Below are 23,741 nucleotides of genomic sequence, written 5' to 3' on the forward strand. Positions count from 1 at the left end.
CTTCCAAATCTGACCCCCAAGATTACCATGGGCATGGAATATGTGCCTATATTAAATATGGCTTTTCATATGTGTTTTCGGGTTGCATTTCCTCACACTACTGCATTTATATTTACTCTCTCACTACCACAACAGCGGACATACTATCTTTAAAAGCATATCTGAGAAAATTGACCATGTCCTATTTGTTTATCCTTCAGCTAACATTCACGTATGTGGAGACTTCAATGTACACAATGTGGAATGGTTGACCCACTCAAACAAGACCGAAGATGAGGGGAGGTTATGTCACGATTTCTCCATTGCTTATAACCTCATTCAGATTGTACCCGAACCCACCCGTGTGCCTGACACTGACGGCCAGTATGCGAGTCTCCTAGACCTTGTTCTCACAACTTACCCTGAACTATGTTCAGTTTCCGTTCTGTCTCCTCTTGGATCTTCCGACCACTCTGTTGTATCAATTAAGATAAAAATGAAATGTAATAAGTCCTCAGACATACCTCTCCATCGTACAGTATATCGATACACTATGGCTGACTGGGATAGCTTCCATAGATTTATATCAGATCTACCTCTGTTCCATGTTTAAAAAGTATATGTTCTCTATAGTATCAGACCTAACAGAATGGTTAATTGTAGGTATAGACCGTTTCTTACCCTCAAAACTGTTCCAGCAAACCCTAACAGCCAGCCATTGTTCCTTCCAGAATGTGGGCGCTGCCATTGCGCACAGAAATCACTTTTTCCATTGCTTCCAACGTAATAGATGTATGGAGACTAAAGCCACTTTCAGGACTGCCAGCAACCATTGTAAGAAAGTAATAAAGAATGCAAAAGAGTTGTATGCTCAGTCCGTCAAGTCCAAAGTAGCTGAGCAGTGGCTTGGTAATCACCAGTTTTGGCAAAAAGCAAACAGAATCCTGAACAGAAGCGTGTGCTCTATCCCAACTATCATCAATAGACCTGAGGTAATCTTGTCAGCATCAGACAAAGCCAAGCTCTTTGCCAAGAACTTTGCAGCTAATTCTACCATTTGCGACCAAGGCCGCCAACCCCCAATATTTCCTCCTATATCAAAAAACACTCTATGTGATATACAAATATCTGTGTGTGATGTTGCCAAGCTAATCAAAAACCTTGGTTCCAGTAAAACAACCGGCCCTGATGGTATTCCAATTATAGTACTCAAAAAAACTACAACCAGAACTAGCGCCCTTACTTACAAAACTGTTTAAACGTTGTCTTAACATGAATTGCTTCCCATCACCCTGGAATATTTCATCATTATGCCCTATATTTAAGAATCCAGGTGATCGCTTATCCCCCTCTCAGTACAGGCCAATAAGTCTCCTGTGTGTCATGAGTAAGTTCCTAGAATCTGTGTTAAATAGAGAAGTAATCAACCATCTTAGAAAAAATATCGTTCTTAGTGACACACAATATGGTTTCCATTCTGCTAGGTCAACAGCAGATGTGCTTAGAGTTATATCTCATAGGATTAGCGAATCTCTCGATGGAGGCAACCTTTCTAGGGCAATTGCTCTTGACATATCAAAGGCCTTTGATGGGGTATGGCATAAAGGTTTACTTCACAAGATCTCCAGCTGTGGTATAGCAGGAAATGTCTTCTCAATTATTAAATTATTTGTCTCTGATAGGTTCATAATAGTAGTTGATGGGCAAAAATCAGAAGCTCACAGTATTAATGCTGGAGTCCCTCGCGGGCCCATTCTGGACCCAACTCTTTTCCTGATCTACATTAATGATCTTCCAAATCACATTCTTACATCATTCGTAGACATTTTTGTTGATGACACTACTATCTATGGTAGAATATCTAAGACCGTAAACAACTAAGTTTTCTCTCCTCTGATCTTGAGCAAGTGGTACAATGAGGAAAAAGATGGCTTGTTACTTTTAATGCATCTAAAACTAAGCTTTTATCTTTACATCATCAACACTGATCCCCATCTGGCATGAATTAAAATGAATGGCTCTTGTCTTGGGGAGGCATCATATTTTGATAAGCTTGTGGGCTTGACCTTTACTCCTGATCTTAAATGGAACACATACATTAAATCCGTTGCCAAGGCCACTGGAAAAATGGTGTGATACTTCTATCGATCTAGTAGATATATCACTGCTGATGCAATTCTCTATCTATATAAGAGCCAGGTACGTCCAAAGATGGAGTACTATTGCCACATTTGGGCAGGAGCTGCTAGAAAGGACTTATCCTGCCTTGATAGAGTCAAAATAGAGTTCATAGCCTTGTAGAGTATGCCCTTTTCTCTTCTCTGCAACCTCTTTCTAACAGAAGAGATGTTGCGAGTTTGTCTCTGCTTTATCGTTATTTTCATGGCAAGTGCTCGACTGAGCTTCAATCTATTCCCCCCTCGCCAAACTTTCACAAGAAACACTCGTCTAGCTGAAAACACTATCAATAATTCCCCTCACTCTTTATCTGTGCCTAAACCTAAACGTAGTTTGCATGAACAAAGTTTCTTTCTTAGAACTACACTCTGTTCCATTTCCCTGCTTTCCAGCTGACTACAATATGGTTGTCTTCAAGTCCAATGTAAACAAGCTCTTGATGAGCCGTTCAACTTAAGTTAACAAATTTACCGACTTTCCATTACTAACGATTACTATATTGTCCATTTGACTAGTGTACACTCTTAACTCTTATCCTCGAGTGGTCTCTGAGCCTTGATAAGTGGTTATGCGTATGTAAAAAAAAACAGAAAAAGATGCTATCTTTGAATGTCGAAGGTCTCTCTATACAGGGGTTTGTCAAGACAACCTGACATGAAGATATTTCCCCTACAAATAAATCCTGACAATTTTTGAATATAAAATATCTCATAATATTCACAACCAATTAAGATCTTCTTGGTATGACTAATAAACATTGGCTTTTACGAAAAATGGTGCACGTTCTCCAATAAAACCACGAGACGATAAGATACTAAACACATTTCATTTAAATGATCATGTTAGAAAACTACTGACACCTGAAATGTAATTTTTAAAAAAACGTTCTCACTTCAGTGTTTTAAAGGTAGAGGAGAACTTTAATGAAATATTCGAATATCTGTGGATCTCATGTAGAAACTAAGTGTTAGACCCAGGAGAATGGCTGACTTGGCTATCTATTACTTCTTTCTCAAATCAAGAGATCTCTGCTGCTTTATGACAACTTACATGTCATTATCAGGATAGGTGCTAGTAACCCTTACTCTAAACATCCAAACACGAGGCTGAGGCTGTAAACACCCACTGCTGAGTTTTAAAAACTTGTCTCTTTAATAAAAGTTGTTAAAAAAATAACACATTACATCTGCATGTAATTTCAGTTTGAAAAATGTGCGATACGAACAATATAAAGTGAAAGAGTTATGTCAGCTCAATTTGGATAGTTCTAAATAAACAATAACATACAAAAGCATTTCAGTGTGAACAATTAAAAATCTATTAAAAATCTACACGAATTTTCGAATTGAAAAGAATTGAACTTTTCAAGTAATAAAATGGAGAAAATAAAAAATACTTCAAGTTCATTTCATCAGAATTCCAAAAGCAAAATATCTAAAAATTAAAACTTTCTGGTAATACCATTATTTCGTATGACTTTTATATTGACTGACAACAATTGTACATAAATAATTTTTGTATGAAAACATTAATCCACCATTTATAAATCCACACATGTGCAAACTCGTACAAAATAATATGTTTGTTATTGCTCATAAATGTATTGATCTAATATCTTACTGGCCAGAATATTGCAGAACTCCATTTGTCAATCGGCCAATATTAAATGATGTTCAATCGAATTACTGTCTGCCTCATATTTGTGGGTTAAAAAATTGCATCTCAATTCTATGATATCACTCAAAAGTTATTGTTTACGTTTTTTTCTTCTAATAATCATATTATTATTTTCTTTCTTAAAGCTTTCCTTTTTTCCTACTCCTTCCTCTTCCTCTTCTTCTTCCATATGAAATGTTGGTTTTTATTTATAATCCTTTTCTTTCTTTTGATTTCTTTATCAAAATAAATTTCTCATTGTTGGAGAAATATTAGTTTAACTGTGAACATTTACATTTCAATAAGTCGTCAACCACACAAGTTTATCTGTGTATGTATATCCCCTTTTGTTTGACCAGCTGTGGTTTTTCAACTCAATACCTAAGTATTCAAATTTTGCCTGTTTCTTTTAAGAGTAATAAATTACATTTTACAAGTAATATTATCGTTTAACATTTGTTAATAGATTAGTAATAAAAACGACACAAGTCAGGTTACGATGTGAACACAGCCAAGTTGGCTATATTTTTTTCATGTTCTTTGAGGAAGTGTAGGTGACGGGGGTACCTATATTATCTTTATTTAGTGATGGTGTATCTAAAAGAAATAACTCATATTATAACATCCCTATTTTCGCAAAACAACAAAAACCAATTAAAACACAAACAAACTACGACATATGTAAAGCCTGATGGTTCGATCAGGGACTGTCCTCATTATAATTGAGCTTTGTAACGGACCAGAATATATATTACCCTAGCTCGCCACAAGAAAATAATGAAACCAATGGAATTGAAGGAAACAAAGACTCAATTGATGGATAAGATAAACATCGTTTATTTGCTGTTGAAAGAATGAACGTTTTAGTTATAACATGTTCATGTCCGCACGTGTGTAACCAATGTTCGTTGCGGGACTGGTGTTGTAGCAAGAATAGGAAATGTGTTTTCATCTCAAGTTCGGGCCACTATCGTTTGTTCGTGCGTGGGAAAAGAAATGAGTGTTGTAGTGGAAATTGAGAATGATAGTCCAGCGTGTAGACAAAGAAGAGGATATAAGAGTTGACGTCAGTTAGCAGTCAGCTACGCGGTGGTGTTCTCAGGGACCAGTAGTAGATAGAGAAAGAGTGTAGGTACTATCTGTTGGCTCGTGCTCCATACATAGTAGTAAGTGGGCGTGATACACGCGAGCGTGCACCTCCCGAAAGGGAGGCGGCTGGTTAGCCCAACCTCTCTGGTCGAGAGTTGGTCCTAAAAGGGTTAGAAACAGCTTGTCTCTTTGTTTTATACTCGTTTCCGGTGATCATTTGCGCATGTGTATAATTCCTTAGAAAGCGGAAGTGACGTCGTCCATGTGTGCGTTCATGTGCGCCTGTGTGAGTACATATGTGTGCATTAGCATTTGTGTCTATACACGTGAGTGTATGTACGCGAACGTGAATATGTGTACATGTGTGGACGTGGGCGCGTATGTTTGTGTGCGCGTATGTATATGACATAGCTTGAAATGTGAATGTGTTTTTTGTGAAACTTGAAAAAGGCTCGTACAGCTTTTTAGGTGGTCTTATTATGCAACCGAATCTGGATGTTTTTTATGAGTGCAGAGTGTCTTGTGGCGTGTATTTAGAACAGGTGTGTCATTGGTTGTGGTGGTGCTGGTTTGTTCCATGGGTGTGTAATTTATTGTAATACCAACTGTGCTGATTCTCCATGAAATTCTGAGAATATCACAGATATGGATGCATATGCTTCTAGGTTCATTGTTGCTGCAGACCTCTTTTCTCGCAGATGCTTGTGGTTTCTCTGAAGCAACTTATAGTAATGAGACAACGCAATGGAGTTTCATTCTATATTAATAAACAAACTTTATTTGTTATCTTCGTTAGTAGAGTGTACAAGGGAGAAACGGGTTAGTAGGTTGAATGTTCTTGTGTAGACATAGAATTAATATATTGCCGGCTTGAAAAAACGTCCATGCCAAATGTTTCTTGTTAGAACTAGTGCATAAATGTTAAAATATGCACACTAGACGATAAACTAAATGATATGACGTATGTACATACACACATTTACACGTACATGAATATACAGATAAAATATAAACCCGTTACATGTGTCTCCAATATGTACCCAACTATTCAACATGTCTCCAATATGTCCCGTACATAACACATCCTATGGAATGTTCGTAGGGAAAGTGTGTTACCTTCTGCACTTGAGTCCACTTTGCCTTTAATATGTAGGTGCTTGGTCTATTGATAAGACTTATTTGCAATTTTGTGGAGATTATCGTCCAATTATCTTTGCTGCTAAATTGAATCAAATGTCAGCTGTTCGAACTCTCTGTATTATAATTCAATTTGCGTCTGACTTCATCGAGCAGATTCGATTGTTGTGCTTTTTACTCTGAGTCTCACGCGGTTGTTTTTGAGTTGTGTGTGTTGTGTGTGATTGTTCTTCTTGTCTTGTTTTCATTCTTATCTACGCTCTAAATATGTGTACATTACAAATACTTCTGTAAATTGAATGAAAGCTTGATTTTGAAATTTCTTAGGGGTCCATAATTTTGTTAAAGATTATCAAGTTCGAAGCTCATGAAGAAAGCCAGGGATTATTTAAGCCTTTACCGTAGCATGGACTATAAGACAAACTCCTGTGATATTCTGTATGCAAATGACTATTAAGAAAAACAACGAAGCTGATTGTCCTCGTATGACCAAATCACCTAACAGGGATTGTTCTCGTCAGAAAAATAAAATTTATGACTGCTACAACTACATTGCCCAAAACGTTATAGAAGTAACAAACAAGATGAGGATAGTAGTCCCAATAAATTTTTCCTATTTATTTTCATTGATCTTATCAATCTGCAAAGGAAAAACATGTATGGAACTCGGCGTCATAGGAGACACAGAATAAAGAGAAAATACCTCTGAGTACAATACACTCGTTTTATTTACGCATTAACAAACGTTAAGAAGATAAAGAACATAGCATATCTGTGGTTTGAGTTGTCCCCCTTTTCAAAATGGCTGTTTGGAGAAATGGAAAACTAGATGGCTCTGTGTGGTTTGAGTTGTCCCCCTTTGCAAATTGGCTGTTTGGAGAAATGGAAAACTAGATGGCTCTGGTTGATAGTCAATTTGCATAAGTGGAGAAATGGGCAGCATATAAACGGTACTTTTTTAAAGCAGGCGTGAAGAGCGCAGAGAGTGAAATGACGGTTGGAAGAAGTGACGACGAATTCTTTTTGTGACGGTGAATTATTTTTTGACGTTGAAGAGCTCGACCTTTTGGAAGGAACAGCTGTGTCTTATACATTTTTTTTAATTTCTTTTTTTTCTACTTCATTACAAGCTATTTCGGCGGGAACTATGAAAGCAAAGAGGATCAGCAGTGAAATGCTTAAGACATTCTCTGGAGAGGGAGATGTTATAACCTGGCTGACCAAGGTTAAACTTGTCGCTAAGTTGCGGGACATCGCGGATGTAACCAGCTTGATACCGCTGTATCTTGATGGTGATGCTTTGGCCCTATATCTGGAGATGCGGGAGGAGGATCGACTGTCTGTTGACGCCATTGAGGAAAAGTTGAAGGAAGCATTTACCAAAGGACCGTTTGTGGCATATGGCAAACTAAGCCGTATGGTGTGGACCGGAGAGCCTGTCAGTGTTTACGCCAACAATATCAGGAGGTTGACGGGACTAGCAGGATTCAATGGAGGAGGCCGTCGACAGATGGTTAAGATGGCCTTTATCAATGGCCTCCCGGACCATATTTCTATAGCTCTGCAGCAACTGCCCGGTGTAAATACTATGGAGGTGGCGGAGTTGATTACACAGGCTAGGGTGCTGGCCAGGAAAAAAGAGAGTGAGCAGGGAATCGTAACTGTCGTTCACCGAAGCAAACTGCAGCAGGAAATTGTGAAGGACGAAAAGCAGAGAGGACTGTGGCAGAGACCCAGGTTCTCTGGCAGATGCTACCGATGCCAAGGCCCCCATATGGTGAGGGAGTGCAGGGAGCCAAAGCCAGAAGTCACGTGTTACCGCTGTGGGGAAGTCGGCCACATCAGCAGATTCTGTTCCCAGGGAAAACTCACAGGGGGAAGCCACTGCGCCGGTGGCTACCCCACTTATTCAATGAAGGCGCTTCAGGGTATGTCACCACAAGTAGAGGTGACCCTAAATGGACGAAGTGCAAAAGCCCTTGTCGACATGGGCTGTACTTCAACAATGGTTGACACATGCAATGGAATCAGCAGCATTACGGCAGTTGACGGCAGAGGTGAAGTGCAATGGCACAAGTATCGTTCAGTTGAGGGTACGTGGGATGTCACTAACAATCCAGGCGATTGTTGTTAACAAAACTGTCACGGGTGTCGATGTGGTGCTAGGGATGGACGCAATTGCTATACTAGGGGGCGTTACAGTATATAGGAACTCCGTGAGATTTGGAGGACATCAAGGGGCTGCAGGTGTGCAATTCGAAAAAGGTGTCACAGGAATGGCTGGGTTAGACAAAAGTTGCACGAGAGATGGTGAGAAATGGACAGTCAAGTGGGCATGGAAGGGAGAACCTCCCATACTGAACAACAGAGTGGAATGCTACAAGCATACATTGCGAGGAGGCACAAGAGTTGAATTTGAGAAGGAGGTGGACTGATGGATCTCAGTGTAACGTGCATCCAGGAGATAAGCGCCCGCGTGTTTGCGTGTTATGTGGGTACGTGGGAGAGATGGACGAGGGGAAAAGACTTACCTCGAGACCAGCTCAGCGTTACCGACCAAAAATAGAAAAGAAAGACCAAGATGGCGGCCGCCGTCTTTTGTAAAGTATGATGTCTCGCAAAGTCACACGAATTCTCGCAATATGCAAATTTAGCCGACCTAGAACGACGATAAAAGTGGGTGATGAAAAAGACGTGGGAACAGCGACGATTGAGTTGGCCGGGGAATCGTGTGGCTGTTGCTTCTCGTGCCGTGTGAGGATATTTTACCGTTGTTGGGTCCGGTCTGAGTAACCGTTCGCATCCGTCTAGGAACCTTGCCAGTTGGATTCCGTGCAGAACCGGTGTATAATGGTTATTGAATTGCTGCAACATTTATAACAGCTTTTCCTGAACTTACCGTGTTAAAGATAGAGTCGGGCGCCATCTTGAATTTTTCCTTATACATCTACAGAGAGCGCAGTAATTCTTTTTTTTTTTTTAAAGGACTTTCCTTACACATTTTTGTTACAAGCTATCTCGGCAATTTAGCCTCTAGGACTATAACCGAGTCGAAATTCGACTTAAAGCTCATACCCGAGTTTGACGGGTCGACGTCCATCGTCGACTGGGTTGAAAGGGTCGAGCTGACGTGCGACCTTTGTGAGGTGAAAAGGGTACACACTATGATTCCCCTGAGATAGGCGGGGGTTGCCTTGAGTGTATATCAGCAACTCAGTGCTGCCGAAAAGGGAGATGTCACCGCAATTAAAGCTGCGCTGTACAAGGCATTTGCCATGGATCCTTGTACGGCCTATGAAAAATTTGCTTCCAGAAAACTTCTACCGGAGGAAAGCGTGGACGTTTTCTTCGCTGAGTTAAAGAAACTCACAGTTCTGTTCGGTGGAGGAGTGTCGGAGCGGATGCTCGCATATGCGTTTGTGGCGGGCCTTCCCACTCGGGTGAACCAGCTTCTGAGAGCCTCAACCAGCGTTTCAACAACGACCATGGAACACTTGATGGAACGTGCTCGAGCCATCATCAAAGATGAGGAGGACCTGAGGGAACCAGTTGTGATGGCGACACAGACAGGCCAGATTGGCGCTCGGGAGATTCCGAATCAGAACCCTGCAAGCAATGGGAAATGTTTTCACTGCGGCCGACGCGGACATTTTGCAAGGAATTGCACCAACAGGGGGCGTGTGCGCTGTTTTAATTGTGGCGGTTTGGGGCATCTAGCCCAAAACTGTGCGGGAAACGTATCATGGGAGAGGACGTCAGCGCTACCCTGCTCCCCGAGCAAAATTTGAACAAGGCGCAACCAGGGATGACCGTCTACGTAAACAGGATACCCTGCTCAGCACTTCTCGACTCAGGCTGTTCGCATACTATAGTGAGCGCCAGGCTGTGTCAAAGTTGGACTAAGAGGAAGATCAAAGTCACCACGATAGGAGGCGAGACCCAGACATGCTGTGGAGCTGGAACTGTCAAGCTCTACACGGACACTGGTGCAGCCACTAAGATCAATGTGCTCGTGACCCAAGGAAATCTCCTGGGGTTTGACCTGTTGCTCGGATACGATGTTTTCACGGTTCAAGTTAAATAAATTCATTGTAAAAAGCGTTTAAAAGATAAATATTAGTTTCCTAGGTCTATTTCAAAGATAATTAGTAAAGTTCTAAGATATTGAATTAAATTTTTAAAAAACTTGTACAAAGAATAGCTTGATTAGACCCAAAATTGAGTGATTCTGCTGTTTGCAAAAGCAGCACAACCAGTTAAAGTTTTGTAAACACGGAATATACGGAAAGACAAAATATCAGCCAGTCGAACCCCTCCACTGTACTGTATACCAATACTCCATCGCTGACTGAGATAGCTTCCGTACATTCATATCTGATCTACCTCTGCATTCCATGTTTAAAAAGGATGTGTCCTCTATAGTATCAGACCTAACCGAATGGTTAATTGTAGGCATAGACCGATTCATACCATCTAAAAAATTCCAACAAAAACCTAACAGCCAGCCATGGTTTTCCCCAGAATGTGCTGCTGCCATTATGCACAGAAATCACTTTTTCCATAGCTACCAATGTAATAGATGCACTGAGACTAAAGCTGCTTTCAGGAACGCCAGCAACCACTGTAAAAGAGTAATAAAAAATGCCAGAGATCTATATGCTCAGTCTGTTAAATCCAAAGTAGCTGATCAGCAGCTTGGTTCCCACCAGTTTTGGCAAATAACAAATAGGATCCTGAACAGAAGTGTGCGTTCTATCCCAACCATTATCAACGGACCAGAGGTAATCTCGTCAGCATCAGACAAGGCCAAACTATTTGCAAAGAACTTTGCAGCTAATTCTACCCTATGCGACGAAGGCCATCAACTCCCCATATTTCCTCCTATAACACAAAAGACACTAGGTAATATACAAATATCTGTGCATGAGGTTGCCAAGCCAATCAAGAACCTTGATTCCAGTAAAGCAACTGGCCCTGACGGGCATCCCAATTATAGTGTTAAAAAAGCTTAGACCTGAACTTGCTCCTATACTTACAAAACTGTTTAAGCGTTGCCTTTACTAGAAGTGCTTTCCAACACCCTGGAAAGCCTCATCAGTATGCCCTGTATTTAAGAATTCAGGTGATAAGTCATCTCCATCTCAGTACAGACCTATAAGTCTCCTGTGTGTCATTAGTAAGTTGGTAGAATCCACACTAAATAGAGAAATAGTCAACCACCTCAGCAGTAATAACCTCCTTAGTGACATGCAATATGGTTTCCGTTCTGCAAGATCTACCGCAGATGTGCTAACGGTTATATCTCATAGGATTAGCAAATCTCTTCACAAAGGCTACCTTTCTAGGGCAATTGCTCTCAGCATATCAAAGGCCTTCGACAAGGTATGGCATACGGGTCTACTTCACAAGATTTCCAGCTATGGTATAACTGGACATGTTTTCTCAATCATTAAATCATTTCTCTCCAATAGGCTCATAAGAGTAGTGGTAGATGGACAAAAATCAGAGGCCTGTAGTATTAATGCTGGCGTCCTTCAGGGGTCCAATCTGGGCCCAACTCTCTTCCTGATCTACATCAATGATCTCCCTAAAAACATACTTAAATTATTCGTTGACATCTATGCTGATGACACGACCATCTACGGCAACACATCAAAGGCTGTAAATGACAAAGTTCTCTCTGATTCTCTCTTCTCTGATCTCGAGCATGTAGTTCAGTTGGGAAGACGTGGCTGGTTACCTTTAATGCATCTAAAACCAAACTCCTATCTTTACACCATCAATGCTCAGATCCCCATCTGGTATCAATTGAAATGGATGGCTCTCGCCTAGGAGAAGCTCAATGTTTTGACAAGCTTCTGAGCTTGACCTTTATTCCTGATATGAAATGGAACACGTACATCAAATCTGTTACCAGGGTCGCTGGAAAGATGGTGGGTTCCTTCTACCGCTCCAGAAGATATCTCACTACTGATGCAATTCTCTATCTATATAAAAGCCAAGTACGTCCAAGGATAGAATACTGCTGCCATATCTGGGCAGGAGCTGCTAAAAATAGCCTATCCTGCCTTGACAGAGTACAAAATAAACTTCGTGGCTTAGTGGGAGATGCCCTTTTCTCTTCCCTGCAACCTCTCTCCCACAGAAGAGACGTTGCAAGCCTGTCTTTGTTTTTACCGTTATTTCCATGGCAAGTGCTCGTCTGAGCTCCAATCTCTGGTCCCCTCTCGCCAATCTTTTATGAAAAACACCCGTCTAGCTGAAGCCACTGTCAAAAATTTTCCCCACTCTTTATCTGTGCCTAAATCAAAACGTAGATTCCATGAACACAGCTTCTTTCTTAGAACAGCATGCCAGTGGAACTCTGTTCCATCTGCCTGTTTCCCACCTGACTACAACTTGGATGTCTTCAAATCCAACATAAACAAATTCCTGATGAACCGCCCCCTTAAGTAGACACTTTATGAAATCTCAACACTAACATACAACGTATTGTACATGCAATAACCCTTATCCCTGAGTGGCTTCCGGGCCTTGATAGATGGTGACCTCCTTGTAAAAAAAAAGACTGTGAAAATGATGTCTTGCAATTAAAAGGGATGAAGGGGTGTGCTAGTTTTTTTCCCAGACGTGCGTCCATACATTCTTATTCTGAACGATTGTATCATTTTTACCATTTTCTAATTTAATTATTTTCCTATGTTCCTGTTTTTGAATTATTTTTTTTTAAATTATTGTTAAATACTATATACGAAGTCTGTTATGCTGAAAGTTTCACATTCATTTAAGCAAGGAAAATATTAAAATCATACATATAAAAAATAATCTAAAACTGTAATTTAAAAAAGTAACGTAGAAATATTTCTTGCTATTATAATTTTTTGTGTGAAAATATTAAATAAACAATGTTTAATTCAATGATAATATCGGTAGTTCGAGAAATTCATTTTTCTTAGAGTTATATCGAATTCTTTAATACAGACTTTAGGGGCTTTTAGCGTAATATTCCTGTAAAAATTATTGTTTTTGTTATATTTATGATGCTTTATTTTGATCTAAAAAGCAAAAAAAAAAAATCCATTCATTTCTTTTTTACTACTGAAACCATGATTTTAGTAAAGGTATTTTTTGTTTAAACAAATAATACATTTCCATTGAGATTTAAATAAAATTAATGGGTTCAATATATTCCGTGATCATTATTTGTGAAAATTACATTAAAATTGGTGAATTTTCTGATTTTTGGTGAATTTTTAAGTAAAGGGAGGGTTCAAAATTTATATTATTTTTTAAAATATATTTGAAAACATCAAAAATTTGTAATATCGTGATAAAACTTTAATAATTATTTGCCGGTTTTACTCTCAAATAAAAAATAATAAAATATTTTTTAAACCGTGTAACTTTGCTGTGCATGATAAAAGAAAAGAAAAAGAAAAATATTTAAATAATTTTTTAAATATTTTTTTATTAAATATTAATTAAATATTTTTTATTTTATGCTTTAAAACTTTAATAGTTCATGATTTGACAGAGTAAATACTGATATGACGCTTCTAAAGTTGTCGAACTTTCGAATTTGCCGGGCGTAACTGCAAGACTGCCAACATGTACCCCCTCCCACCCCAAACTTATTGGGATTTTTTTTTTTTAATTACCATATTTTCCATGAACATGCTCTAAAAATGTTTCAAAATTATCTAGTATTCATTCGCTCAACAAATGCCTTAATGAATCATGCTTTCCGGGCTGTTGGAAAACTGCTTCTGTGGTACCAGTATTCAAGAATTCTGGCGAAAGAACTGACCCATCAAATTATCGCCCCATTAGCCTCCTCCCACTTTTCGCCAAAATATTTGAGACCATAATTAACCATGCTCTAGTCCGTCACCTTACAGATGCTAAACTTCTGACTGACAAACAATATGGATTTAGACAAGCCCGTTCGACAGCAGACATCCTCACTGTAATCTCTGAACGTATATACCATTCACTGAACAAAGCGGGGGGGGGGGGCTGAGCGGTAGCTCTATACATATCTAAGGCTTTTGACAGGGTATGGCATGAGGGTTTCCTCAGGAAAATTAAATCATATGGTCACTGGTAGAATACTTAACATAATTAAATCCTTCTTAGATAAGAGAAAAATCCAGGTTGTCCTCGACGGTCGTACATCTAAACAATATGATATAAATGCAGGAGTGCCTCAAGGGTCTATCCTTGGACCTCTATTGTTCCTAATATTTATTAATGACCTCCTCGACAAAACTGCCTCTGAGATGGGTATATATGCTGTGCTGATGACACTGTTATATTCGTATGTTACGGGCGAATATGCGTATGGCTGCAAAACATAATATTAAATTGAGTAAATTAATATATATATATTTATTTACTACAAGAAGTTAAGATAGGCACCGCCAAAACTTGGGGGGCAGGTCAGTACTTTTTGACGGACCGTCTTTTTAAAAATCTACCAAAAATCAGGTAATTATCCGATCAATACGAAATTTTCAGCGATTATTAGGAGAAGAATGAACTTTATAACAGTGTACTTATTTTTCATAAACGATATTTATATATATACATTTTTTTGCTTACAACCCCCCCTTGTTTTGAAGTGGGAACAAATATGCTTAAAATAATCATCTGAAACTGAAATCAACATATTGTGTTGTTGTAAGGGACAGAATTATAAATTCAAAAAAAAAAAAAAAAAATTGTTTGCATACCTTATTTTGACGTCTGAATATCAGAACTTCGATTGTGTTTAATTATCCCGCTTTTGAGTTTTGAAGTGTGAAATTCGGTGAATATGTTAAGTAAAATAATTAATTTAAGTTAAGCAAAACAAAAAAAAAAAATTTTAATATTTATACGAAAAAAGCTATTTTAAAATTTTTGATAAATAAATTAACAATTTTTTTTTAGCGAGCCGAATAATGCATGACCATTATTAAACAGGGCATGCTTTGAATAATCGATACCAAAAAAAAAAATTCGATAAATATTGTGCCCTTTGTGTTAAAAATAGCATCATTTTTTTCGATCCCGTTTGAAAACGTTTGCCGCCTTTCGCCTACGGTGGACCAAACGCGCTGAAATAATTTTTTTTTATTCTGCTTTAAATTCCCCCCCCCCCATTTTGGGGAGCCTGGCCCCCACACACATACACATTAAAAACCAAACGCATACAAATGGTTACCCATCTGTTACTGGCCAGCCTCAGCTTAATAATACATTGAAATTTTCGTCACTGAAAAATAAGTTTTTTTTGGCCTGTTTGGTCTTCCATAGTTTGCTTTTTATCAAACGAAAACGTAAACAGAGTCGATCTGAACTCTACGTCAACGCGAAATATCTGGTTACCTATATGAATAAGTGGAATTATTTGAAATTCAGGTACTTATATTATAATATTTTTGCATATTCTCATAGAAAATCATCCTAAATCTTAGTTAGACAATAAATAAATTAATTAATTATTTCAAAAACCCTTTTTTTTAAATATTTAAGTACGTTTTTTGTGCAAGACAAAAAATGTCAATTGTTAACTTTTTGGGAAAATTTAACATTTAAAATTGAATTAAAAATAGTAGAAAAAGTTTTACATTATTCTGTTTTCTATATGATAAAATTCAGGGTTTTATCTTTCTGGGAAAAAAAAAGTTACTCAGAAATAATGGATTTTAATAAATGTAATTTCGTTTTAAAAAACAACAACAACTTGATTTTGCGGCCATTTTTGGCGGTGCCTAAGTTAAGAAGATTAATATAAGTGTTTATTACCGCAACAGTACACATGAGATACTGTTGGCATCCGTTAATAGTCAGCTAGCGGCGAGAGCAGGGTCTGGTGATGGCTCATCCGGTAAGGACGTCGTTGTTAATAATGTCGGGTATAGGAGTAGCTCGTCTGGTCGTAACGTCGTGAAGATGATACGTAGTACGGTAAATATGGGGTACTCACGAGACACTTAATTAACGGCCGTTTGTTTGGTAGTAGTCATCTCGCAGCGCCCTTTCGGTCATCCACCTGTTGCCCCTTGTTCTTTTTTTCTTCCTTCTTTTCCGGAAGTCCTCGAAAAAACTGCCCCGCAGATGATCAAAGAAAATCCCTTTCCTCTCCACACTTGAGACGACAACAACTTCCGTCTCTCGCAATCACGGCAAGATCTCATCTTGTAACAGCCCCCTTAGATCTTACCATGATTCGAGACTGTTGCCATGTTGTCGTCGCCCACCTGTGTGTGCATGTTTTTTACTTTTTTTGGTGGCACATAACGAAGTGTCGGAAGCTGTCTGCTGTCTGCGTGTTGATCGCTTCGTTAGATTTTGGCTTTCAGCACCACCTCCGGAACTGCAGTCATTTGTGCTGTCTGTGATATCCCCCTGACGAAAGTGTCGGGAGACGAGTCAATGGGTGATCAGGAATTTGACTCGGAGTGGATGGAAGCGGAGGTGGAAGTGGTAGACCCCTGTGTTGTAAGTTATTTGGTCGTGGTACGAGCCGGCGGATGTGTCCGCGGTGAACCCAATCTGTTCCGCCGTTTTCATTTTTTACTTGGATCACCAACCCATTCGTTTTGGTGACTACAAAATCACCTATCCAGGGCAGGTGTGACGAGTGGGCTATTGTGGATTTTGGTCGGTGGAGTAGCAGGTAGCACTCTGTCGCCAACCCGTATAGGGTCCTTAAAGGTGCCTCGGTTTAGTTTGGCTTCCGTACCGGTGATTAGGGAAATTAGTTCCTTTTATGTGATAAAAGGTTCGAGATTATTTTTCCACCTAAACTGCAGTCTTGCCCGAAATATATTTTGTTTTATTTTCAGCTTCATTTTCTGCGAACCTGCTCTTATGGTCGCCATTTTAAATGTAGTTTTTGTGCGTATTTACGTTTTAACAATTGTTTCTTGTTTATAAAGAAAATAACATTGTTCCAAAGCAGATTATACAGCAAAAAAGTAAGTAATGTCACTTGAATTTACTTAATTTTTCATGCTATTTTTTTTTATTATGTTTATGGCGTTTGAACCATTCTTTTTATTTCCCCAAAATGAGTCAAACTTCCAATTTTCCAATGTAAATAAAACGCCCTCCCCTTCTTTTCAAACCACTGAAAAAAGGGAAAGAAGAAACAATAGCGGATTGTGAGAAAATAAATTATTTTTATAATGAATGCATTTGTAAATCTAAAACTTTCTCCAATTTTCATTGATTTTTGCATTTCTTGTAAAGTAACCTTGGCAGTCTTATTCCTTATTGCTTTCAATTTTACTGGGTTTGTATTACTGTACACATAGATTCGAAAAAGTGGTCAAAAATTAAAATATACAACGAAGAAATATTAACAGTAGCTATAAAAGTTACTTTGCAACCTACCTCAATCATTTATTAGTGTCTTTAAGTAGTTTTAATCGCTGTTTATTTCATACCAAATATTAACTTTTTACGAGTCGTAAGAATTCAAGATGGCCAAAATTAATACCCCCCCTTCTTCTTCGCAGAGAGAAGCCTCGTTTTCAAATTATAGTTCGCGCATATTTTGGGGAGGAGGAGCTTGCCTCGTTTTCAGCACGTGTCTCTGCGGCATATGTCTCTGCGGACATTTTGCGTTTCCATTTTTTTTTTTTGTTTCCATTTTTTAGAAGTTCCGTCCTCGTAATGAAAGTATTTGTAAACATTACATTTAATTTATATATTTATTTCGCACAAATACTTTTTAGTTTTTTTTATTTTGGGAGGGGGGGATAACATATAAAGTGGTCAAAACGGTAAATATTTTTTTAAGTTTACATTTTTAAGAAGTTTTGGTACTAGTGCAGAGAGTGACCTGGACGTAAATAATAACTTTATTATTTAAAAAGCCATTCTTAACATGGGGAGGGGAGGGTGTTTTGTACCTATTCTATACTTTAACCTTACAATTGAATAAAAAAAACACACCATAAAACTTTAATTAAACTTTGAAATACGATTTGACACGGTAAGTTTGGGAAAAGGAATTATAAATAAAAAACTAGACAAAATACGGTTAAAAACTCGCTCAATATATGTTTCCGTGACATATGTTGACATGTATTCAGTGGGTTTTTAACAGTATTTTGCATATTTTTTATTTTCAACTCCTTTTCCCAAACTTACCATGTTAAAGAGAGAGTCGGTCGCCATTCTTAATTTTCCAATACATCGATAAACAATGTATGTTTTTCGAGCTGAATAAACATGTTACATTAAATAAAACCACTAAAAACATATCCAGTTAGGTAGAAAAGTAACTTATCGTGGCTTTGATAACATTTATTTAAAAACAATTTGCGCTTGAGCCATTTTTTTTTTTTTTCCTCAGAAATTGGAAGTCGTTATGTTTCAGAAAAATACAGTTTCAGGAATCGATGGATATAAATTTAAAAGAAGTTTCGGATAAGTGTATGATATAAATTTTAGTTTCCGAAAAGTGTATGATTAAAAATTTAAGTTTCCGAAAAGCGTATATTACTGGATGAAACATGCAGAAAAGTATGGCTGAAAAATTCTGAAAAAAAAAAAATGGCTCAAGCGCAAATTCTTTTTAAATAAATGTTATCAAAACCAAGATAAGTTACTTTTCTACCTAACTGATTGTGTTTTTAGTGTTTTTATTTAATGTAACATGTTGATTCAGCTCGAAAAACATACAGTGTTTATCGATGTATTGGAAAATTAAGAATGGCGACCGACTCTCTCTTTGACACGGTAAGTTTATGAAAAGGAGTTGAAAATAAATATGCAAAATACTGTTAAAAACCCACTGAATATATGTCAACATATGTCACGGAAACATATATTGAGCGAGTTTTTAACCGTATTTTGTCTAGTTTTTTATTTATAATTCCTTTTCCCAAACTTACCGTGTCAAATCGTATTTCCAAGTTTAATTAAAGTTTTATGGTGTGTTTTTTTTTAATTCAATTGTAAGGTTAAGGCATAGAATAGGTACAAAACACCCTCCCCTCCCCATGTTAAGAATGGCTTTTTAAATAATAACGTTATTATTTACGTCCAGGTCACTCTCTGCACTAGTACCAAAACTTCTTAAAAATGTAAACTTAAAAAAATATTTACCGTTTTGACCACTTTATATGTTATCCCCCCCTCCCAAAATAAAACAAAAAAAAAACTAAAAAGTATTTGTGCGCAATAAATATCTAAATTAAATGTAATGTTTACAAATACTTTCATTACGAGGACGGAACTTCTAAAAAATGGAAACAAAAAAAAAATGGAAACGCAAAATGTCCGCAGAGACATGTCCGCAGAGACACGTGCTGAAAACGAGGCAAGCTCCTCCTCCCCAAAATATGCGTGAACTATAATTTGAAAACGAGGCTTCTCTCTGCGAAGAAGAAGGGGGGTATTAATTTTGGCCATCTTGAATTCTTACGACTCGTAAAAAGTTAATATTTGGTATGAAGTAAACAGCGGTTAAAACTACTTAAAGACACTAATAAATGATTGAGGTAGGTTGCAAAGTAACTTTTATAGCTACTGTTAATATTTCTTCGTTGTATATTTTAATTTTTGACCACTTTTTCGAATCTATGTGTACAGTAATACAAACCCCAATTTTCAATATTGGTGGCGGAAGATGCAGAAGCATTTTTCTAAAAAAATATATAATGAAATCATTAAAATTTAAAATACTAAAATATAATTTTTAATTAAAAAAATAAACAGTAAATCATTAACATTTTATTCATTTTTTTATGTAAAATATCATCAATATTTATATAAAATATATTTATATAAAATATATTTACAAAATATGTTCACAAAAATTTCAATTTTTTTTTCATGTAAATTTTCTTATTTGTTTGAAACTTTAACAGCAGAACATTTTTACATCACTAGAAGGTTTTCGCCTAACACCAGTATTGGCGAACTTATTGGCACCGTATTTTCAAAAAGCTAAATATATTTTTTTTAAATTTACAGTTTTCACCCCGAGTTTAAGGGGAAGGTAGAAAAAATATTATTATATCACTGCTGAACTAGCAGTATCAGAATTTTTTGTGAAAATAGCGAATAATTCCACCCCATCTTTCCAAGCTTATAACTCCTCGAAAAATGCAATTCAAGCCCTAATTTTTTTTTTCAATTAAAGGAGCAAGGACCAAGATTTCATTAAAAAAAAAAAAAAAAAAAAAAAAAAACGTGTTTTTTTTTTAAAAAGGTTTTAAACTTCGGACTTTACAGGTAAAATTCGACGAGAACACGATGTCCGTTTTTTTTTAAATTTGAATATATTATGTATTGACCTTTTCTCTTCAATTTGTGAGTAAATAATTATGTACTTATCCGAGTCGAAATTAATTATTATTAGACATTTACAAAATTGGAGGCGTGAATTATTCGACCCCCTGTCTTTCCAAGCTTATAACTCCTCGAAAAATGTAATTCAAGCCCTAATTTTTTTTTCAATTAAAGGAGCAAGGACCAAGGTTCCATAAAAAAAAGAAAAAAGAAAAAACAAATAACGTGGTTTAAAAAAAGGTTTTAAACTTCAAACTTTACAGGTAAAATTCTACAAGAACACGATGTCCGTTTTTTTTTAAATTTGAATATATTATGTATTGACCTTTTCTCTTCAATTTGTGAGTAAATAATTATGTACTTATCCGAGTCGAAATTAAGTATTTACTTTGTAATAGACACTTAACAATTGGGATGGGGGGGGGGAACCGTGAATAAAAAAAAAAAAACGTTTGTCTAAAATATTATATTCGGTTTATTGGAAAGAACATAAAATTTCACATTGACCCTGAAAATATCGTAAAAATAGAATCAATAGAAAAATTTTGATAGATTTTTAAAATTTAAAAATTTAAAAATATTGAGTTTAAAAATTTAAAAATATTGAGTTCGGAAAATTCATTACTGTTTTAAAAAAAAAATAAAAATATTTTTATTACTTTTAAAACAACTGTAATAGTTTATTTTGGAAGTATAATCCATAAAGAAAATAAATAACCCACTTTTAACAGAGAAATTACGAGATTTTTATATTGTATTCGCAGTTTCGTGTTAGGGGTGTCAAAAATTCCTACAAAAATTCTGATAGTGCTACTGCTGAACTTTCCTTTTGCTATTTAAAGCAACTCAAAGAACAAAGTTAAATAATAATCAATAAAGAAAAATAAGACACTGAAATAGTTTGAATAAAACAAAGATTTTACAATAATAATAAAATAATGGTGGATGCTCAGACTAACTACAAGCCCCTGTACCCCCTCGACGAAAATATCCCTGACAAACCTGACAAATAACGAAGTCTCACCCCTACACAGTAGAGATCCCTAGATATAAGAAAGCCTTCTACCCTAATAGCTTCTTCCACAGACCTGTGAGACTGGAATTCTCATCCGGTTTCCCACTTCCCCAACTGTACTGACATGCAGAATTTCAAGTATAATGTGAACAGACATCTTGCTGCTAAACTCCCTACATAATACCCCTGCAACTTAAGTCCCTGATAGTAGCCCCCCCCTACATCAAAATGGCAATGTACCTTGTTTGAGGTGAAAATGTAATAATAGTAATAAAAATAATAATAAATATTTATCCAAACTTCTTGCCAAATCCCGACTTCAACTATAACCTTCACTGACCTTTCTCCCTATTTTTCTTTCAGCTGCCAAAGAAAAAAGAAGACTACCTTGTACTTTCACCTTCATTCTTTTATCAGAGCAGTCCACAAATGCAAATTAATGCCATCATGCTATCGCTATTAGTGGTTGGAGATGTATATTATAATTCTTAAATGAATGAATCTTTGTCTTGTTAGCACTAAATGTAACTATCCAGTTTTAGCTCCACTCTACTTTCTTTGGAAATGTTTATAATTCGGAAATATTCAATTTGTGTGACTTATGATATCATGCTTGGTAAATTTCAAATAGAACAAAGAATGAAAGTAACATTTACATCAGTTGGCCATTCTTTAGATGCTTTTTTGCAATCAAGGAAATAAATAAACTGAGATTGAGCTGTGACAAGAAATTTCTTTTAGATTATATAGTATGGTATTTTTAGGAGAAAGTTTTTACCATGCTTGATAAATTGAGCTTAAAAATCATATGCTTATGGACACTGAAAATTAACAACCTCATTAAATTCATAACTATAAAGGAACTGACTACACAGCAGCATATATAATTTTTAGTTTTTTAGTCTTATTTTTAGTCTTGAGTTTAAAAATTAAAAAGAGTAAAAGAGCTGAACTCAAATACATTACATTAAAAAAAATATACAACATAATTTTTTTTATTACTGCCTCCAAATGTTTTTGCTTAAATTCTTTGATTAAAAAATCAGACACACATGCAAAATGATTGAAATAAATGTGAGCCATTAATAAAACTTCATAGAAAATTTACTAAATAGGTAATGTTGATTTGTCAAAACATTTTAAGTTCTATTCTAATTTGATCATAAAAATGAAAGCAAATGGAATTACGTTTATAAGTTAACCCAATGAATTTTTATATTATTTTCAAGAGTTTGAAGCCAATAAAAGATTGAAAGACAATTAAAATTAATTTTGAAACAAGACATTCGTCTAATTTAATTAATTTTTTACGAATTGAAAAGAACCTTTATATAAAGAAATATTTAGGGTCACTATTAAATTGTACAAAACTGCTTTCAAACTTTTAAAAATGTGAAATGCAAGTCTAATTAATGACAGAAGTTTCCTAATGGCAGATAATTATAAAAGTGTTGTATCATAAAATAATACCTTCTTTGAAAATAGCATATCTTACATAAAGCAATTTCGCATAGAATTGTTGTACACAACTATTTCCTAAAGATTATTTTTGTACATATTACATTTCAAAATGATTTTGCTAGGTTTTAAGTTTCAAATCTCCCTAATTGATTCCTGAAGAGTTCAAATTAAATTTGTGATTAACTGATCACCTAATTTGAACCCAGCAGTATACATATTTGTTTATACAACAATTTTTTCTTATAAGGTCATTTCAGGACTATCAATGCCATGTATCAGTTTTGAATCGGCAATTTTAAAATTAATTTTTTTTAAGAAATCGTTATATCTCTTTAATAGATGCAATTCCCAAGTGGGTGATTATTTTACATAAATTTATGTGAAAGTGATCCCATAACAGTAAATTCTACATTTTTTGTAATTTTTACCACCAAAATTTTCAGGATGTATTCGCCTGAAAAGTAGAATGTATTTTGGGGGTCCACTTTTTACAACTCTTCTAAGGATAAGATGTATCTAATTTATAACAAAAATATAATTGCAATATTTAAAAACTGTAACATCTTAATAAGGTAGAAACAACATGTTGAAGATGGTGTGGCACAATTAAAAGTGACCCTTTTAAGGGAATTGGGTGCTTCTACATTAATAAACCTTGTGCCTAACTTGGTCTTGTGTGGAAGCAAACACACACACATTTATGTGAGGACACATTTTTTAAATGTTTAAAACTGTCGGCATACAACGTTTATAAATCCAGTGTTAAACTATGTTGACATTATAATTTGAAAAACAAATCATTGTGTAAAACGCATGTTTAACTCTCTCTCTCTCTCTCTCTCTCTCTATCTATCTATCTATCTCTCCCTTTCTCTCTCTTTCAATGAAGAAAGAGAGAATTGAAATATGATTGTATTGTTAAAACAGTTGAAAT

General features: G+C 36.2%; 1 protein-coding gene across 1 annotated transcript in view; it reads left to right on the plus strand.

Moving 5' to 3' along the window:
- Positions 1-23,741, plus strand: part of LOC145273346 (uncharacterized) — a 72,060-nt gene that overhangs the window by 41,951 nt on the left and 6,368 nt on the right. Inside the window, exon 4 of the mRNA XM_080127069.1 lies at positions 21,710-21,777. Within this exon, the coding sequence (XP_079983195.1) occupies positions 21,710-21,777 (68 nt within the window). The remainder of the gene's footprint in view (positions 1-21,709; positions 21,778-23,741) is intronic.

The sequence above is a fragment of the Euprymna scolopes genome, chromosome 4, assembly GCF_053919585.1.
Source record: "Euprymna scolopes isolate OS-2025 chromosome 4, ASM5391958v1, whole genome shotgun sequence".
NCBI lineage: Eukaryota > Metazoa > Mollusca > Cephalopoda > Sepiida > Sepiolidae > Euprymna > Euprymna scolopes.